Genomic DNA, 20,955 nt, shown 5'->3' on the forward strand with positions numbered 1-20,955 from the left:
ACAAGAATGGAGGTAGAAAAACTGTTCCCAGGTTGGAACTGTTCTCCAAGAAAATTAGTGTTTGGATCAAGCACTTGGAATTTGGCAGCGGGTTTATCTAGTGTTAAGGATGGGGCTTTTAACACTTCCATTAGTTAGTTCGAATTTTATCAAATCACAGTTGCTGAAGATATTTCTAGAATGAACTGTTTGGGTCAGATGACTCAACATTTTTTTTTCCTCTCATGGTAAATTTTAAAATAGAAATTAAAATTACGGCAAAAAAATGTTTTTAATGCCATGGAATCTTGTGCAATCTTTATGACTTCTCTACAGCTTTCTTCCTGCCTTCTCTGTTTTTATTTTTATAGTTGCCTGAATATTTACCTGAGTTATGTTGCCCTACTAGCATTAGCAAGATTTGATTGTGTGCTTAAAAGTTGATTCAGATTTTGTATCTGTCCCATCTTCAGTAATCAATACCCACTTGTTTTTAAATACTGTTGTTAATGTTTATGAAAATATTTATTGACAAATGGTACTCCTCCGTGTAAGTCTAAGGACTTCCAGAATGCTTCAGCCTGTGTGTCTTGAATAATGTTTTTATTTTAGTATATTAGAAAGCTCTACAGCACATTATCATTCATTAATGGAAATTGCATCTAGGTGCATTATATTAAGTAAATATTGTGTTTATTGTATTTATTTGAGTCATATATCAAAATTCTGGAACCTGTAAAGTTACAATGCACACATGCTACTTGATCTCCACCTACTATATTTTACCACCAGCAGTTATTGCTATGAATACTGCACCAAATATACAAAAGAGCTGCATGAACTCTATCATATAGGAAAATTATATATTATGTTTATATTTTAGAAGTGTATCTGATTTTAAGCAGCACTTAAGACTGACTCTAAGCATTTTTTAGTAGGAAGAGTGTGCTGTAAAGCTTTAATAGGATGTGAAATGCTTCATTAAGCATTATCTAACATGTCTAAAACAAAATGCAGACTAAAGACGTGGTACTTTGGATGTTATTATAATTTCCCCTAGCATCATATGTATAATTACAATCCCAAGTGATTAATTTCCACACTTAAATGTAAGCAGAAAATGAAGTTTGATTTCAGAATATAAATATACTGCAGTGGTGGAGAATAATTAAGGTCTTGATGTTCTCATGTACTTTCTTGCAGATGGTTGGAGTCCTGTTAACTGAACTGTAGGGTCCACATGGGAGAATAGTTCTGTCCAGGCAGACTGTAGTGCTCATGTCTCAAGCTTTCAAATGCACTGGTGTTCAGACCTTTGGGACTGCCTGTGTCACTATTTTATAATTCTTTGAGGGTAAGGAACAGAATTTAAAAAAAGACTGGATTTGGAGATGTGGTGGTTTTCAGGCTCAGGACTGGCCAACTATCCCTGATTAAACTGGTGCTTTTCAGAACTATTTTCCAACCTTTGTGCCATTTTACTTTCTCATTGTTGGAGAAAAATGTGTGAATGGCAATACAGTCTAATAAGCGATAAAAGGAGTACATATAATGTTATTCAGATCCTCAAAAACAAAACTGGAAGTTTTTTTTTTTTTAATTGATGCTTTGTCTCAGTGCGAAGAGATACTTGAAACAGGGTCTAATCACATTCCTTGCATGGATATGATCTTAACTGTTTCTGTTCAGATTTTTTAAAATAATTGCAAACCTCTACTGACAGTATCCATTTAGAACATTTCTCAGATCTTTCCTGTACTGATAATTATTTGGCAGGGACCAGTACTTGCTACTGCAAGACTGCTGTATACTAGGGTGAGACTACTATCAATGAAAAGAGAAATGTGTCAGGTTATCAGAAATCCAGAGGAAAATAGCTGTGAGACCAACCATTTAACACTGCTCTATGAATGCCAAAGAATACATAAAATATTAAAAATATGCTTCAATCCTTACAGACATAGCCTTTCAAACCTCAACGTTTTTTCTAATCGTCTTGGTGTGAGAAAGCTACCGATACTCTTATTTCTTGACTTGTTCCAGGAAGAGAAAGTCTGAGCCTCTTGCTGTGTAAGGAGAAAAGCAAGGCAGAGTACACATACCCACACTTCAGGTCACGTAGCAATCCAGGTGGCCATACTGTGACCCGTGTTGTTTATGCACGTATCTCTACTCCTTTCTATTTTTCCCCTAAAGTATTGTTCCTTTCAGGGAAAGAATTACATACTACTTTTTTCTATTTAATCATCAACTTGATGATCAGCTTGAAACCTTTGGAAGCTGCTTAGAGAGCCAAAATTTATATCAAGCTTTGACTGAAAAGTGCTGTGGGGAGAGTTAATTGGACGTGCAAAATCTACAGATCCAAAGGTAGAGGCAGAGATAAAACTGGATGGAATCTGACTTTTAGATCAATAAAACTCACACATACTTTGTTGTTGTTATTATTAAAAGTCCATGTAATGGCCAGTTGTACAAATTGTCAACTGTCAATTGTAGGAAACTGGAGAGCAGCTAAAACTGAGCCATACAAGGAAGTTAATGAGAGTAAATTAACTCAACATATGATGAAGATAATGAAAAGTTTTGAGATACACGGTCTTAGTTCCCAGAATGATGACTAAAATTCCTACGTAATAAATGTTTAACCTGACTTACTACTGCATGTGTGAATATTTTAGTGTGGTTAAACTTCCAAATAATAAATGCAATTACTTTTCATAAAACAAACTTTTTTTTTTTTAAAAAAGAATTTTTAAAGAAGTAGCTTCCTCAGAGAACTGAGTCCAATCTCTATTAGCCAAAATATGGTCTTGAATCTAGGTTCCTCACATTGGCATGAGTGTCTGCCTGTAACGTGCAATGGAGGTTCACTATTAGGATCTGTGCATGGCAGCAAGGTCATTTGTGAACCTCATTCACTGGAAACAGGGAAATGTCAGAGAAACCATTTAAACATGTATCATTTCTCTCTTCACACCTAGTCTCTACTTTTCAACTGCAGTCCCTTCTCTTGTACTCACATTCTTCTTTCAGCACAAGCAGAAAAAAAGATGGGCTCACAGGTCACGGGGAATTTATGCTGCTTCAAATGTGTGTTACTGGCCACAAGATCCTTCTCTTCATATTGTTCAGTGAATGGGACTAGATAAAGCATTACACTTCCCTGACATAATTGCAGGTTTTTTGTTTTCTTTTTTAATGCCTTCATTCCTGATGAATTACTTGTATTTTGAAGATATGTTTCTTAAATATATCTCAGATTATTCCCTGCGTTTCCTTTGCTGGAGTTTGATTCTTTTGGGCTACTTTTAATTTATTTTATATTCAGTAAGGGTCTGATTTTATTTAACATGCAAGTGCTACTTAGCCCTTAAAAGTCTTAATGACATTGCTACCACATGTACTGCATTATAAATTTATTATAATACTCCTCCCAGCTTTCATTGTATTCATCATGTCTACTTTATTTCTAGTCACTATATCCACATTACCCTTTTCCTGTGGCCTGAGTGGCTTTTGAGCATATTCTGTAAGGAAGCAATCCTGTATTACTCTTATAATCATGCTTGCTTGATAGTTTTTCCCACTAACATTTTCCTAGGAAATGTCTAGGTAATTGAACTCCTACACGGGATCATTACACTGGATTCGATACAGACTTCCTTCATCTGTAAAAACATTTCCTGATATGCTTTCTCATCCTCTCTTGAAAGTCTCTGGCAAGGTCCAAGGACTAACTTTTTCCATATATCATTCTTCAGTTTACTTCAAATAGTCCCTGTTGTGTCAGCTAAGATCCTAGTGTCATTTATTTCTGTTTATTCAGTATTCTCCCTGTACGCAAATTACTCCCTCCCTCATTACTTTTGTTTTACCTCACCCATCCGCAAACTTTATACCTTGGTAATTTTATCTCCCAGTTGATAGCTTGATTTAACCAAGTCTCTGTCATTCCAATGTAATCATAATTTTCCCTCAACATATGTTTCTAATACAGCAATTTTGTTACATATGTTTCTAGCATTTGTAAAACACATTTATCCTGTTCTTTGTCCTTTATGTTCACTTTTTTTTTTGAATGTGTAGAAAGAAAGGGTTTCCACATTGACTTAATTTACAGATTTAGTGCCCCTTTCTCTAACCATTAAAGTCCTTATCTTTTTTGTCTGTATGAACTCTGGCTGCTGAGCAATAAAAGAAAATTAAGACTCTTTAAATTACTTTTCTCATCTCAGTCTGAAAGTGTTTCTGCAAAGTCAATCTCTTTTGATTTTGAAGGGTTGTTAACCCTTCTCTTTAGGTAAGAGACCTCAAACTTCTCTTCACAGAGGATTTTAAACCAGTATACCAGTGGTTAGCCTATAAGATCAATCCTTTGCCTCCTTTATTCAGATTGCCCTTTGAAAGTTACTTAAATGGTAGACCCAAATGATTAGTTCTTTCTTTGTCAAGCAGACACTCATGCTGTCAGTCCTCTCTGGGTACCAATACCTTCAGAGTGGACTGAAATTCCTGGAAGCTTTCTAACACCCTTTCAGTATTTTGAACTTTTGTCTGGCTGAGAATTGGAATATTGAATTATGTGTCTGGGTTGCTTATACCAGGTGTTGTTGCCCCCCCCCTTTTTTTTCCATTGTTCTCCTTTTCTTATAGAGATAGGGTGATACAGAAGAGTTTGGATGCTTAACAATCAAAGATAAATCTAATTTTGGAAATGGAAAAAAAAATCACTTATCTATCTGTAAATGGCAGAGAGCTGCTCTGTAGCTATCCTGCAGCTGCCCATGGAAAGTACAAATCTGGGCTCAGAGGACTGAAATAATTACACCCTGTTCTGGTTTGAACCAGTCTAATCTTCACTCCAGCTGCTTCTGCCTAAACACAGGGCAGCACCTTAACTATTCAAATGGCCGATTAAATTATAGATTTACCACTTTTCCTAATCTGTGAAAAGCACAGTTCAAAAATATGCGTTTCTTAGTTGAATAAAGCCTGAAGAAAAAGTGACTCAGGTTTACAGCTTCACTCTTCCTTTCCTCCTTTCTCACTTTCACTGTCCTATTGTCAGCTGTTCCTCTCCAGTTGCCTTATTTTACAGCTATTGCTTCCCACTTCTTTTGATATATTTACCTATAAGCCATGTCTACATCTGCACACCAACCTTCTCTTGTCTAGCTAACCTGAGACGTATTTCACTGCAGTTCTGTGAGCTGCATTAGCTGTTATGATTCTGCCAGCTGATGAAGATTGACCTGGTGTAGAGGGGATGAAAAACTGGAACGTCTTTTCATTCTTCCTGTCAGTAAAACACCTGCTTCTAAGCCTTCCATTAAGAAAAATAATAATAAAAAAAATCAACCATATTATATTACAGTAAAACTACACAGTGCAGGGAGATTGATTTAGGCAATATGTGTTTATCCAGATTGGAATATACTTCGAAGTCTGAGGGTGAGGGCCTCATACTTCAAAGAGCTCTAAGGATTTATGGAACAGATTGTAAGCCTGAGAGTGCCATGTGAACCCATCACTGTGGATACAGATCTTGGAATCTAGATGTTCGTGTTTGACACATGAATGAACACGTGAAACATAAATAACACTGATCCCTGTTTGTAGGAGATGAGCCTTTGATGAGTGGAAGTGGTTATATTTTGCTGTATCATGTAATAGAGAGCATGGGAAGGAGTGCATCACTAGTTAGTTCAGGAGTGACTGATAGATAGGGTGGGCCTTGCTAGCTCCTGCATAATCTATTTGCTACTTGGAGAACTCCCTTCTGCAGTGAGATATATCTTCCTCAGAACTAAATGGAATCTAATCATTTGTGGGCTGAAATAAGAACAAATCGAGATATGGAAAAAACTATGTCCAGATCAGCAGAACAATGAAGAAAAAGTCCAACAAGAGAGGAAAAAGTGTATCACAGCATAAGGGAGGAAAAAGGTAAGTCAGAATGCAAGTGAATGCATGTAGGAGAATGAACTAAACAAAATTACACAAAACTATTGTAGAAATAAATTAAGAATGTAAACGTAAAAGATAAGTAATAGAGAGTGAAAATATGATTACACCAAGAAAACTGTTTAAAAACATGCATTTACCTAACTTATTACTTTAACTTGCAAAATAACATGGCATCAGTGCCAAAGGTTACTTTACTACTGTTAGCTTGTGCAGCACTAAAAGCATAATCATGTCAATTGCTTATTTGCATGATTTTTCATATTTCTAAGAGTTGATATGGAAATGATCTGTTATGTATCAGTACAATTTCTGAACACTTGAAAAGAGATAGTGTGGCTTACCCTTCAGAAAAGAATCTCCAGGATAATAGTCTGATGGGTTTTACTTTCTATCATCAAAGGAGAGAAGTGGGGGTAAGATGATATTTAGAGGGTGTGTTTATTTCTAATATATTAGATGAATAATGATTGTATACGATTGTATACGTGAAATGTTATATGCATACTTTTAAACTTGATACGAGATGATTATAAGGAACCACATGATCTCGTCTCACTCGAAAGCTAAGTGGTCTTGGACATTACGATCACACATTTGGTCAAAATCTCCTGTCACCCCACTGAGCTAAATGGTAACAGAGGGAGCTTAGCACCTTCCATAAGAGTTGTGGGTATTTAACAGGATCAAGCCAAGAATGTGCAAGAGGTGAATTGAGAATGAGGTGTCGCCATGAACCAGGAAATATCCATGGCTGTCTTTCTCTTTCTATACACAGCTTTTCAGAATAAACTCAATGAATCAGGATGGCAATATGAGGTAAAAATTGACCTAAGGTATGATTATGTGGTTACATATTACTGTCAGTTAGCACTGCACGTTTTCCTGTGGGGAGAAGTTAGCTGGTAATGTCCTGGTTTAATGATAACTCTCACACTCACTTTGGAATATTCAAATATTCTGCAAACACCAGTATAGACATTTAGAACAAATACAGCTTTTCTTCAAAGTTTAGTTAATATTCCATATAGGCTGCTTGCCATGATGACTAATGTACTGCAACCTTGCTGTTATGCATTAAACATCATGAAAATGTACATCTGCACTGGATTTTTTTCTTTCCTTTGTTTCTAAAATGCTGAGTTCTGCTAAAAAAATTGGATAGAAATCAAATATAAGAAGCTTAGCCAACTTTAGTAAAATGATACCAGAGTTATATTATCGCTTAATGAAACAAGTATAGAAGGCTGATTGATTTATGGAGCAATTTTTTGCACCATTACCTAACTTGATTGTGTACAAATAGTTTTCTATATTCACAACCATCTTGTTCCTGAATTTCTTTTAGAATGTGAATTTCAAAAGCCAATGTCTTTGTATAAAGGACTGAAAGATCTGAAGTTTTCAGCTGAACAGCCTTCATGACATATGAAGATGTTTATTGAACTTTATACATTTTAACACTTTTCTGTAAGGATGACAGACAAATAGATTCCTTTTTCCTGCTATGATTAGTATCTCTTTGGAACAGAGGGAAACTTCTATTTCTAGTCTAAGTTGTACATTGTTGTACAGTTGTGATATGGTATCTTTTCTTTCCCTAGGAATTGTTGTGTCTTTTCAATAGACTGTGTGTTGTTCTACCCATACATTTACCTTGTCTCCATCCACAAAGACTTTAAACTGTAACTTCAAGGGGTTATTGTTTTAAATAGCATTTCACCTGACTCTTGGTTCCTTCTCTTCTGGTTTTAGGCCTAGATCTCATGAAGAAATATTGTCACAAGGGTTCACAGCAAAGCAGTGTTTTTTCCCTCAAGGAGCACAGTGTGACCATCACTTAGTTGAGTATCAGACATTCAGACACTCATGCAGTGCAGGCAAAACATGTATGTCTAGCTCCTAACTTATATCCCTGAATCTGTGTTCATATCCCAACCACTTGCTGATCTACTTTCTTTGCAATTTTCAGAGCAGCCACCTCTGGAATGTTGGGTGAGAGTACGGGAGGAAAGTCATGGTCTTGTTCTTCACTTTGGAGACATTTTCTCAAGATGGCCTGAGAAATGACAAACAATATGACTCGAGCACCTTCCTATTACATTATTCAGGTAACCAGCACACATTTTATTGACATGTGACTTAAGCATTAGAACAGAAGAAAAAATAATCAGAGGTCAAGACCTGGGAATTTAGGCTTTAGTTAACTACATTTCCTTCAACAAAATCTTTGGATGCTCAAAGGCTTTGATTCTGTTCAGAACACACGCTGTTCTCTTGGGGGCATAATAACATAATGGAAAGAAGTTTTTTGAAGGGAAAAAAATCCCATGTGCTGCTATGCATGACTGAATATAAAATGTCTGTTCTCAAGAAGTTATATTCAAGCCATTGAATTACAACACATCCCGTGATTTTGGTGAAGGTTTTCTAATGCAGGCAGATGTTTGAAATAATGGATTTTCATGTATTTTTCCATTTTCAGTATTCTAAGGAATCTAATTTGGAAAAGGAACCCCCTGCACTGGCTGATTTCCTCTCCATGGGGGTCTAAGTGTAATTGATACTGTACTCTAGTACAACAACAATCAGGCTGTTCTCAGCCTCAGATCTTGTACATCTAAGTGAGAGAAGGAAATATTTAAATGAGGGGGATGGAGACTGTGATCATATAAATATTTAAATATAATAGGCCCAAATAATTTCTAGTGTAATTACATGGTTATTACATTGGTTACATCTATAATTCAAAAATTAATTTGATAAGTACTAGTCTTAGTTGAGCTAAAGCAGAAATTATCTGGTGTTAGAAAATGTTGAAGTAAACACAATCTGATTTGCATATTAGAGAGCAGTTCAGTAGATGTTTCTGCTCTGATACCTTAGACTAGTTTAGACACAGAAGAAAGAGTATGATAAACACAGCATGGCTGGGACACTGGGTGCAAATGAGAGAATAAAACAGCACATCTATCTATTCAAACATGTCACCCTCACAGTGTATTTCGTGCTTGCAAGTTCCTCTTGGCATAAGTGACTCCATGGGAAAACCTGGTCTTACTGCTTCCGGATGCTCAGGGATCATCCGCCCAGTCTTTGAAATGTATGAAACCAACACAGAGCACAGAAGTACAGCATTTGTGTTATTTGCTGTTAAAAATTAAGCGTTGAAAGCAACAACTTTGACGCAACCATCACCAGCAGTTTGATAAGTGGTTCACAGAAAGCAGTCTGAAACCATCTCCTCTTCACAGAAAGAAGCAGTAACACTTGGGCATTTTATTCAACAAGGACAGAGATACCTGACTCTGTGTACCACAAAATCTAGTCGTTAGGGCCTCCTTCAACACTAGCTTAATGACCTTATTGGCACCTTTTAAAGAAAAGAAAAATCTGCTGATACTTTTTCCACCTAGTGAAACCAAACCAAACTAAACCAAAACAAAACAACAAGACAAGATCTGTAGAGGTAGAAGTCCCTCAGAGAACATATCTGGCAACAGAGAACCAGGAAGATTTCCTTGGAGCACTCTGTTTGGAAGAGTATTCAGGGACAAGAGTTTGTGATGAATGACTATCAGCAACCACAATTGCCAGCTGAAAATGATCCAGCTATTTCCAAAGTATCTTCTTATTCACTTGAGGGCAGGCCTCTCTGTTCCTCTGAAAAGGGTCCTCGATGCAGCTGTTTTGCCAAACATTTTATTCTGTTGGACCAGAATCCTTGCTAATGTAGACCTAGTCAAAGGCACCAAGTCATGTTTCAGTCTGGTTCTGGAGTCTCAGAACAGTATTTACTAGACCTGCACAATATTAAGCTGATATTTTTAGTCGAATCTTTGAGGTTGAAGTATTAATTGTGAAGTATTATTAACATAGTGACTTCTCAGAAAGTATTTTGCACACTTCAGTGAGACAAGGAAAGGTAGAGCCCTAAGTCAGAATGGTATTTATGTTCAAGGAACCAGGGCAGCAGCTGGAAAACTGCAAAAGTTTGAAAAGTAGCACAGAAACCTTGGTAAACTGGTATGTTTTTCAAGTGCTCGCACATCACCCGAGCTAATATCATTCTCTTTATAAAATAGGTAGTACATATTGTATCCTTAAGGACAAGGAGAGTAGACACATAAGGGACTATAAACTGGGTCAGGCAGCTTTAGGAAATCTATGTAATCAGCATTACCAAAATCAGTCTTGGAAGAAATAAAGATCTTGCAATAGGTTCTCTGCATTGGTAGTATCAGTTTCTAAATAATGTTGTGCCTCCTGGGATTTAATGAACGGATGCACTGTATATTGTCTTAGAAACCAAGCAGAGGTGGAACTGGCTGATCTTAATAAAATAAGCATTGAATAAATGTAAGGAAGAGCTTGTCAGTAGGACTTCTGGGGATATATGATTAAAATATATTATCTTCTGAAATGTAACAGCTCAAAGTTGTCATAAGTGAGGGTGAGAAGACAATGTCAAAAGATCCAAGTGAAAAACAGTTACTTAAGCTTTTCAGTGTGTGTTGAAACAAGCATAGAATTTTGAAGGACAATAAAGGTCTCTGAGCCAGACCTCAGATACCAGTAAAACACGCTTATAGTGCCTAATAAATTTACAGAAATACCAGTAAATGGCATGAAAATTGTAAGAATCTACATGTTTTAATTTTACCTCATTCACATATGAATTTTAATTCCCATTTGGTCTCCCACAATATATTACATTGCTGTCTGCAGAAGAAGGGTAGGTTGGTCATCAGACAGCAGATACTAAATAAAGGCTTGGTTATGTCAAGCATGAAATACATTATTGGCATTCAATTGTTTGCAGTGTTGATTTTTCCAAAATTCATCTTTCTGCTGAGGAATCAGCAATTACATTTCAAGCCATTTGAGGTGAAATGGGGCCTCACATGGCATGATTCTTCCATGGTAAGTTAAAATGATTCATTGATGTTCATGTCCACATTCTATTACTTTCTTCTTACAGTGCTTTCTGAGAGTGAAATCTTTATCTCCTCTGTCCTTGCATTTTCTCTTGAATCTACCAAATATAATGATAATGTAGGCAGTAAATTTTTATTTTTCTTTCAAATGTATGTTGCTTCAAATGCATTCTTTAAGATACACAATAACCTCTATTTTGACCATATAAAAACTGTTAAAAAGCCCCAAACTAAAATCTTACCTAATAACACATAACACTTGCAGCAACACTTCTTTTCTTTGCCTTTGAATAACAATTAATGTAAACACTAGAACAAAATTCTTTGGGCCATATCAATAGTCCTTAATCAGTAGCATTATAGAGCTATGTATGAGATCAGTTTTAATGTTCTACCATTCCTGTTTTTTTACTTTCTCTCTCCTAACCACTTTACCAGGCTGCAGTTGCCTGGGGCTACTAAGTATTTGTTGATTAATATAACCCCTTTGTTTTTAAGTCAGTCACATTTTGACCTGTTTGGAGAATCAGGCCTCTGACTTCACTTACTGAATGTTTTAAAATGTGCATAGCTCTGAAGCCACTCCCTGTGAATGCTACAGCCTGGACAGAGGAACATGCAAGGTCTCAGGTCAGTGCTGTACAGCACTGACAATTTTTAAGCTTGAATGTTGGACTGTTTGTGTAGACATTGCTTCAAATGTTCCTTGTCAGCACAATGATATCCCTTTCATGTTGACCCTTAGTCTATTAAATAGCCCTCCACCTTCTCATTTCCTCCAAGAGTCCTTTGTATACTTAATGACTGGATAAGTTTTGTTTTTTTTTTTCCCTGTGGTGTTTTTTTTTTTTCCTCCCTATTTTCTGATCCACATAAGAAAGATGAAAATTGTTTCCTTTTTTTTTGGTCACCGTTACAATGATCATATAATATCCTCAGATGTCTGTTCTATTATTTCTTGGTAAAAAAAATGGTTTGGATTTTGTTAGCACAGTGATAACAGTTGAAAAAACACTGAAAGTGATTAATCACTCATCAGACATACTTAGCTACATTTATTTTTCTTAATACTTTTCCCACTGTATTGCAAATTCAGGTGTCAAATGTACATATTTTTTTTTTTCCTACCAGCATTTCTGCCAACTCAGAGGGGATCAGGAAAGGGTTTCTTGCTACATGGCAGATAACTCTATTCCCTAATAATCTGTTCTCTCTGGTTGTTCTTTCACTGCTCTGTTCTGTTTATTCCACTATTATTGCATTACACTTCTTCTCTGTCTAATAATCCTGTGGGACAGACCCTGCTCATATTCTTACATACAGCCTGCAAATTAAAGACGCAAGAAGCAATTTCCACAAACACGTAATGTTCAATATAGTGGTAGCTGGGAATTTAAAAGTATCTGAGGCTTTGTTTGTTCACTTCAATTCACTTAATTAAACTAAAAGGAAGGAAAGAGTAAAGAAAAACAAACTACATGATGCAGCAGGCGTAAAGATAGGAAGTAAAGCAAAACAAAACAAAGCAAAGCCCTGCTCAGAAGTGGCATTGTGCTTCCCAGAAACATTGACTATGCTAAATGCTTCTTTCTGCTCTGGCAGAGGCGGTGAATTTAGTCCCATATAACTGGAGATACTCAAGAGACCTCCTACGGATAATAATAATGACTACTAACAATAATAGTTGCACAGAGGCTTTTTAAGATCAAATATAAAATTTGAACCCACATCTTAGCCCTTCAGGTGTATGACAAGTCATATCTCTGCATAAACACTTTATTTGATGGCACAAAAGTGTTTGCTTAAAATTATATATTCTAATGATACAAACATATTTGCACATGCTTGGCTTAAAATGTTTTCAGGTTCAATGACCCAGCTTACACCATGCAATGAACCAGTGACGGTAAACACCTGGTATTTAACAGTGATGTTAGGGTCAAAACTCCCACTGACTTCAGTAGATGTGATAGGGCTGCTCTTCCCAAGCTCCAGATAACGCAGACCACACTGCCTTATCCTGAACTACTCCTGTCGATCAAGGAACATTTTATGCTACCAATTCCAAAGGGAACAGAAAAAACATATGTCTTGTTACTGAGTCTAGAACTGCATCAGAGTTCTTGTCAGGGAGAATATAGGGAAAATATCAGGTCTTTTACACAGACTTTGCTCAGGAGTTTGTGGGAGAACTTTGCTTGGACCAAATCCCGTGCTGCATTTGTAAGGGTTCTGTGGTTTAAAATGCCTTTGACTTTCACAGAATCACAGAATCGTCTAGGTTGGAAGAGACCTCCAAGATCACCGAGTCTAACCTCTGACCTAACACTAACAAGTCCTCCACTAAACCATATCACTAAGCTCAACATCTAAACATCTTTTAAAGACCCCCAGGGATGGTGACGCAACCACTTCCCTGGGCAGCCCATTCCAATGCCTAACAACCCTTTCAGTAAAGAAGTTTTTCCTAATATCCAACCTAAACCTCCCCTGGTGCAACTTTAGCCCATTCCCCCTTGTCCTGTCACCAGGCACGTGTGAGAATAGACCAATCCCCACCTCGCTACAGCCTCCTTTAAGGTACCTGTAGAGAGCGATAAGGTCGCCCCTGAGCCTCCTCTTCTCCAGGCTGAACAATCCCAGCTCCCTCAGCTGCTCCTCGTAAGACTTGTTCTCCAGACCCCTCACCAGCTTCGTTGCCCTTCTCTGGACTCGCTCGAGCACGTCCATGTCCTTCCTGTAGCAAGGGGCCCAAAACTGAACACAGTACTCGAGGTGCGGCCTCACCAGAGCCGAGTACAGGGGCACAATCACTTCCCTAGCCCTGCTGGCCACACTGCTTCTTATACAGGCCAGGATGCTGTTGGCCTTCTTGGCCACCTGAGCACACTGCTGGCTCATATTCAGCTGACTATCAACCAGTACTTCCAGGTCCTTCTCTGCCAGGCAGCTTTCCAGCCACTCATCTCCCAGCCTGTAGCTCTGCTTGGGGTTGTTGCGCCCCAGGTGCAGGACCCGGCACTTGGCCTTGTTGAACTTCATACAGTTGGCCTCAGCCCATCACTCCAGCCTATCCAGATCCTCCTGCAGAGCCTTCCTGCCCTCGAGCAGATCGACACACGCACCTAACTTGGTGTCGTCTGCAAACTTACTGAGGGTGCACTCGATCCCCTCATCCAAATCATCGATAAAGATATTAAAGAGAACTGGCCCCAGTACTGAGCCCTGGGGGACTCCACTAGTGACCAGCCTCCAACTGGATTTAACTCCAGTTAAATTTAACTGGATTACAACAGCAGGCATGCTTCTAGCCACACGTGCCTTTTTCCAGAGAGAATGCCAAAGAACGTGGCAAACCGCAGTCTGCTGCACCCTGAGGGGCAAGGGCAGAGCAAACCCCCGGCTGGCACAGCTGGGAACATCCCTGCAGAGAGCTGCAATGTCCCTGACAGCAGTTTTGTTCAGGGGGACCCGGGGCCAGGTGGGACAGCCCCGGGTGTGCCTCCCACTGTGTGCTGCAGCCTCTCTCGCCTCCAGATCAGTCACTGTTCTCTGCAACATGCCATGCCCTTCAGCACACTTTCCCCCTCTTTTTCTTGGGGAAGAAACGTCTGACTTACTCTTACACATTTGGTATTTGTGGGTAGGGAAAGGAGGAGAAAATACAGGGCGCTCTGTGTACAAATACCTTCTCTTCCTTATGGGGAGGCAGCAGGCCATCCAGGCAGTGTTCCATCATCCCCATTACAACTGCCTGCTTTATTCTAACCTGGCTCTCTGCAATAACATGGGCTGAAGTTCCCAACGGCCTGATGAGCTCATGCAGCAACATGGAAGTTGCTCTGCAAACTCCGTGCATTTACTTATGGTCAAATGAAGCCAAATGCCACTTTGTCCTTGTAAGCGACCAACAAAGGTCACTGATGTCTGTCGCTGGGGCTTGGGACCCACTGCATGGGGAACTCCGCTGGCTTCAGCAGAGCCCCCTGCACAACGTCAGGCAGAATTTTGACCCAAAATTGGACTGATTTCAGTCACACTGAGCCTAAAGGTCAGACTGATCTTAACGATGTCCTCCAGAGTTTCCTTTAGGAGTATCTTTTCTGTTAAGGGAAGTGTCCCTGCAAATGACGTATAAAATTGACACCACTTCAGCTGCTTTCATTTTTAGTAGAGTTTTGGGATTTCTTAGCTTTTCCTCAACTTTACTCTTTAACTGAAATAAATCTCATTTCAGTGAACTCATTTTGCCTTTGCTGAGCAGCTGCTCTTGCAATTGCTGCTACAGCTACTTGATTCCCCTCCCCAGAATCAGAACCCATGGCTTTGGGCTTTTCAACGTTTATTATTCATTTAGTTCTTCCTTCATGCTTCCATGGTGGGCAGGAACAGATGTGTCCCTCTGCGCAGAGATGGGGTGCAGCCGGGGGGCTCCTCTCTGCTTGCCTGTCCTCTTCCAGCCACACGCACAGGCAGCGACGGGACTGAACTGGGGCATGCTCCTGGCCCCCTCGGCAGGGAGCTCTCAGAGCTCTGCAGGGCAGGCAGCACAGCCCCACCCAGACCCCAGCACGCTCCCACAGCCTTCTGGCACAGCCCCGCAACCCTGCGCACACACCCGGGCAACTTTTCCAGTGCCCGGCCCGGGCCTGGGCTCCACATCACCTGCTGCCGCCCCCCAGTGATGCACTGCCCATGTCACAGCAGGCGGGAGGTGCCCCATGTCACAAAGGGACGGCCTTGGCCCCGGAATGCCGGCCCCAACGGCAGGTGGGCAGTTGGGCAGGCCTGCCATGGCTGCCCGTGCTGACGGGGAGGCTGCTCGGCTGCCTGCTCCTGCAGCTCCAGCCTCCTCTCTGGACACAAACTCAACCAGAGGAATTCAGCTTCTCTCTTCTCTCTCTTCAGGCCCTCACCTCAAATGGCCCTACAGGACACTGACTGAACTAAACCACCGCACACTCCTGGCCTCTCCTTTCCAGCAATGTGCCAGACAATGGTCCTACAAAACAGGTAAGATCGCCCCAACCCACACCGTACCACGGTCTCACAGCAAGCAGGACGGTGGCACAATCGGGCCAGGATGGGAGTGACCGCTCTGTCAGGACGACGGGACACGGAGAGCCTCGGTGAGACGCTAGAGACTCTTGGGTAGAGAGGCCGGGGCTGCCCATGGTCACAGGGGGATGCTGCTCCGTTTGGTGCTTCTTTTCTTTCAGCCAGACACACACAGCCATGGGACCAGACCACAGCACAATCCTGGCCTCGCTGCCCTCGACCACTCAGCTGGAAGGAAGAGCTGCCAACGCTCTACAGGACAGGTAAGATCGCCCCAACCCACACCCACCAGGCTCTAACAGCAAGCAGGAAGGTGACACGATTGGGCCAGGACGGGAGTGACCGCTCCATCAGGATGACTGGACATGGACGGACGTGGTGAGACCTCAAGCCCCTCGGGCAGAGAGGCAGGGGCTGCCTGTGGTCACAGGGGGATGCTGCTCCGTTTGTTCCTTCTCTTATTAAAGCCAGCCACACACAACCTTGGGACCAGACCGCGGCACACTCCTGGCCTCTCTCCCCTTGAGAACTCAGCCGGAAAAGATGCCAACACTCTACAGGACAGATAAGACAGCCCCAACCCACACCCCACCACGGTCTCACAGCATGCCAGAAGATGGCATGGTTGGCCTATGATGGGCATCTCCTCTCTGTCAGGGAGACGTGAGATGGATGGCCTTGGAGTAAGGCTGGGAGAGCCTCGCGCAGGGAGGAAGGAATGGCTTCCATTGCTGACAGGGAGTGGCTGCTCGTTTTCTCGCCTCCTGTATTACAGCTGGACACACTGACAGTGATGGAATGAAGCCATGGCACACTCCTGGCCTCTCTCCCCTTGACAGGGGACAGGACAGATAAGAGCTACAGGACAGATAAGATCACCCCAACCTCTTCCCCACCACGGTCTCAATGCCTGAGAAGCTGGCCCAACACGGCTGACTCTTGGCCGTCAGGGAGACATGGGAAGGACGGCCTTCGAGTGAGGCTGGGAGAGCCTTAGGCTGGGAGGCAGGGGCTGCTCCTGGCCACAGGGGAAGGCTGCTCCCTTTTGGCTTCCTCTCTTACAGCTCGAAACACACACAGCGATGGGACCAGACCATGGCACAATCCTGGCCTCGCTGCCCTCGACCACTCAGCTGGAAGGAAGAGCTGCCAACGCTCTACAGGACAGGTAAGATCGCCCCAACCCACACCCACCAGGCTCTAACAGCAAGCAGGAAGGTGACACGATTGGGCCAGGACGGGAGTGACCGCTTCATCAGGATGACTGGACTGGACACGGACGGACGTGGTGAGACCTCAAGCCCCTCGGGCAGAGAGGCAGGGGCAGCCTGTGGTCACAGGGGGATGCTGCTCCGTTTGTTCCTTCTCTTATTAAAGCCAGACACACACAACCTTGGGACCAGACCGCAGCACACTCCTGGCTTCTCTCCCCTTGAGAACTCAGCCGGAAAAGATGCCAACACTCTACAGGACAGATAAGACAGCCCCAACCCATTCCCCACCACGGTCTCAACTCACTAAGTGGGAACGTGACACAGTTGAGCTATAACAAAAATGTCCTGGACATCAGAAAGATGCAAGATGGACAGCCTTGGTGTGAGGCTGGGAGAGCCTCGCACAGGGAGGAAGGAATGGCTTCCATTGCTGACAGGGAGTGGCTGCTCGTTTTCTCGCCTCCTGTATTGTAGCTGGACACACTGACAGTGATGGAATGAAGCCATGGCACACTCCTGGCCTCTCTCCCGTTGAGAAGTCAGCTAGAAAAGGTGTCAACGTTCTCCAGGACACGTAAGATCACCCCAACCGACACCCTACCACGGTGTCATAGCAAGCAGGACAGTGACACGCTCAGGCCAGGATGGGAGTGACCGCTCTGTCAGGACGACGGGACACGGAGAGCCTCGGTGAGACGCTAGAGACTCTTGGGTAGAGAGGCCGGGGCTGCCCATGGTCACAGGGGGATGCTGCTCCGTTTGGTGCTTCTTTTCTTTCAGCCAGACACACACAGCGATGGGACCAGACCACAGCACAATCCTGGCCTCGCTGCCCTCGACCACTCAGCTGGAAGGAAGAGCTGCCAACGCTCTACAGGACAGGTAAGATCGCCCCAACCCACACCCACCAGGCTCTAACAGCAAGCAGGAAGGTGACACGATTGGGCCAGGACGGGAGTGACCGCTCCATCAGGATGACTGGACATGGACGGACGTGGTGAGACCTCAAGCCCCTCGGGCAGAGAGGCAGGGGCTGCCTGTGGTCACAGGGGGATGCTGCTCCTTTTGGTGCTTCTCCTCTTTCAGCCAGATACACTCAGCGATGGGACCAGACACTCCTGGCCTCTCTCCCCTTGAGAACTCGGACGGAAGGAAGAGCTTCCAACGCTCTACAGGACAGACAAGCAATCCCCAACCCACACCCCACCACGGTCTCACAGCATGCCAGAAGATGGCATGGTTGGCCTATGACGGGCATCTCCTCTCTGTCAGGGAGACGTGAGATGGATGGCCTTGGAGTGAGGCTGGGAGAGCCTCACTGAGGGATGCAGGGGCTGACCCTGGCAATGGTCTGGGGCTACTCTTTTTGATCATTTTCCTTTCTCACCCCATCACAGAGCCCCGAGCACACCAACGTCTGCCACTGTCCTTTCCCTCCTCTGCCCAATCCCTCTGCGGCCACTGACCTGAAGGCTGGTGCAGCTTTCTACAACCACAGCCACTGGATGAACAGTTAGCACAAAAGGACCCTGTCTCTACCTGGCCATAGTCCTACAAGCACACCAACTGGCCCCACGGCTTTGGGAAAGAGAGCTTGGCACGCCTCCGTGCCACCCCACCCCACCCCACGTCTTTCTCAAATGTTGCTCAAATAAAGGTTCTGATTCACAACCTCATCAGCTGCTTTTTCCTGCCCTTCTTGGGGAAACCTCGGGGGGCTTTGCCTTTTGCAGAAGGAGTGAGTGCACCAGCCTCCGCTTCTTCAGATGCTGGCATCAAGAGACTTTCAAAGCAGATTAAGTGTCCTAATCTAAGAGCAGATTCTGCAGGCATGGGTCTGGAAACCAGTGCGCTCCCTCTTTCACCAAGGGACCACATGTGTAGAAGGAAGGAACAACATTTAACACAAAAACCTCATCTGCTGTGATGGAACTGCTTGAGGAAATTCCCCTTCCTGACATGCAATCTGCACCCAATGTGCAGCCGCTGGGGGGGCTGCCCCGCTGCTGGAAGTCAAAGAGAACCATGCTTTCTACCTGGGAAATTAAGAGCCTCTTGTAGCTTTGCTGCACATTTCTCGCACGCACCAGCCTTGCCACGGCTGGCCATCACAGCTCACTTTAGGCCAACTTCTTCCTAGTCAGCTTGGCCACCTCCTGCTCACAAACTTTAATGTTCTGCCTCTGCATACACAATGGGAGATTTTACTTTGGATACAGCTGTAGATCCTAGATTGATTTGAAGTTCCAAATTAAACTTCATAACATCCTCCACAAAGATTACAGATAAATAAAAGAGACTATTTCCAAATGACCATGTCATGGAAATGAAAGAATTGAAATAATATTTTTGTGTTTTGATGTGCATTGTTAACAGATAAGAGAAAAAGAGGGATGTTTTCTACAACCTAACTGTGTAATTTGGGAGCTAGTCCATTGGATACCTGAAGGTCTGCTCAGAAGATTCTCCTGTCTATACCTGTCTATATATGTATTTTAGTTTACTTGAGCTTAGGTGCCATTATAATAAGGTTTTCTATGGAAACTCCCAACTCTGATGACATTCATTTTTTCCTAGGGTATTCTATTATAACAAGCACCTTAACATGAGGCAAGTGTCTTGATTCCCAGTCACAAGGGGAATTGGATGTTCTCTGCAAGTGAGTTGGAAATGGAAACCAGATTGATTTTGGTGCACCTGTACGGAAAATGTAAAAAATTGTGTGAATAACTTGCATGTGCACTAATTCCTTACATATAAATGTTAATTAAGGATTTACTGGAAATGAAAAATTTGACTCTGCAATATTTTCTGCTCTCCACAAATGCTGCATTCACTTCCTGATTTATCTTCCTGACTTGCAGGCAAGATAGAGATCTCTCCTCTGCTCGTAACAGCAGGCATCTGAAAATATCACCACAGCCTACTGATTTATAATATCAGAGTGAGTCACAGAGGTTACTGGGCATCTCTCAGACCTTGACAGTGAAAGGGACAGGTTCATGACTTCCACTCTGAAAACTTTCTCCACTCCTTACTGTGTGAGAAAATGGAGCCCTGGTTCAGGAACTGTGTCAGATAGCTGTATTTGAAATACTCTTTAGTAGCTCTTTCATAGAAACTGCCAGGTTCCCAAAATAGTAGTGGCTCTCTATAAGCCTGTTTGTGGAAATGCCTTACTGGCAAAGCAGGGTGGATGGTTCATAAGGGGCATCAGGGCCCAGTACAGGCTCTGTGAAGGCTGACAGTGACAGCAGGAGACTCAGGGACCCCCACCTTCACATGACATGGAAAAGTGCAAATACATCTCCATCCATGTGATACGGAGATAATATCAATAAGGACCTTCTCCTCCATTGTACTGAAGTAATAAAGTTTTCTGAGAGGAACAAGGACTAAAAGTCCAGTAGATTCCAATAGAGTCATAGCCAAATAGCTCTCCTTAGCTGTAAGCTTTCTCATTACTCATCCCTTGATGCTGGCTATGCTCTTGGTGCCCCCCAGGCCAGTAAAGGTAGCCTGTGCTGCTTACAGCCCCCTGGTATTTTCCTACCTTTGGAGGGTGTTGATATCAAAGTCAGTTAGACATGCCATCAAGCTGAGCTTTTGTGAGCCATTTGTATGAACTGGAACCTGGGATATCCTCTGCTCTCCTGCGGTGTACAAGCTCAGCAGAGGAAAAAGGAAATATGGGCACAGGCTGGAAACAGGTAGGTAGTTAGCAGTCTTTGAAGCGATGCAACCTTGAGAGATGGGTAAAACTGGTAGACGCATTACAATGAGAACAAAGAAGACGCAGA

At 42.5% G+C, this 20,955-nt stretch overlaps 1 protein-coding gene across 10 annotated transcripts in view; it reads left to right on the forward strand.

The window, feature by feature from the left end:
• The window catches only part of LOC310895793 (uncharacterized protein), a 45,861-nt gene extending 26,023 nt beyond the window's left edge, over positions 1–19,838 (forward strand). Inside the window, exons 1-9 of one of the 10 annotated variants that reach the window (XM_083827464.1) lie at positions 1,041–1,333; positions 5,787–5,928; positions 7,702–7,835; positions 7,919–8,057; positions 15,792–17,229; positions 17,319–17,845; positions 17,936–18,152; positions 18,242–18,433; positions 18,553–19,838. In XM_083827464.1, the coding sequence (XP_083683590.1) occupies positions 17,800–17,845; positions 17,936–18,152; positions 18,242–18,433; positions 18,553–18,625 (528 nt within the window). In that variant the 5' untranslated portion in view covers positions 1,041–1,333; positions 5,787–5,928; positions 7,702–7,835; ... (1 more) ...; positions 15,792–17,229; positions 17,319–17,799 and the 3' untranslated portion in view covers positions 18,626–19,838. Of the gene's footprint in view, positions 1–1,040; positions 1,334–5,786; positions 5,929–7,701; positions 7,836–7,918; positions 8,058–15,791; positions 18,434–18,552 lie in introns of those variants that run through there. The other 9 variants (XM_083827459.1, XR_014580958.1, XM_083827458.1 and 6 more) reach the window with 9 other exon arrangements.
• Positions 19,839–20,955: the final 1,117 nt, after the last annotated feature.

Source organism: Anser anser (genome assembly GCF_964211835.1).
Source record: "Anser anser genome assembly, chromosome: 2".
Taxonomy (NCBI): domain Eukaryota; kingdom Metazoa; phylum Chordata; class Aves; order Anseriformes; family Anatidae; genus Anser; species Anser anser.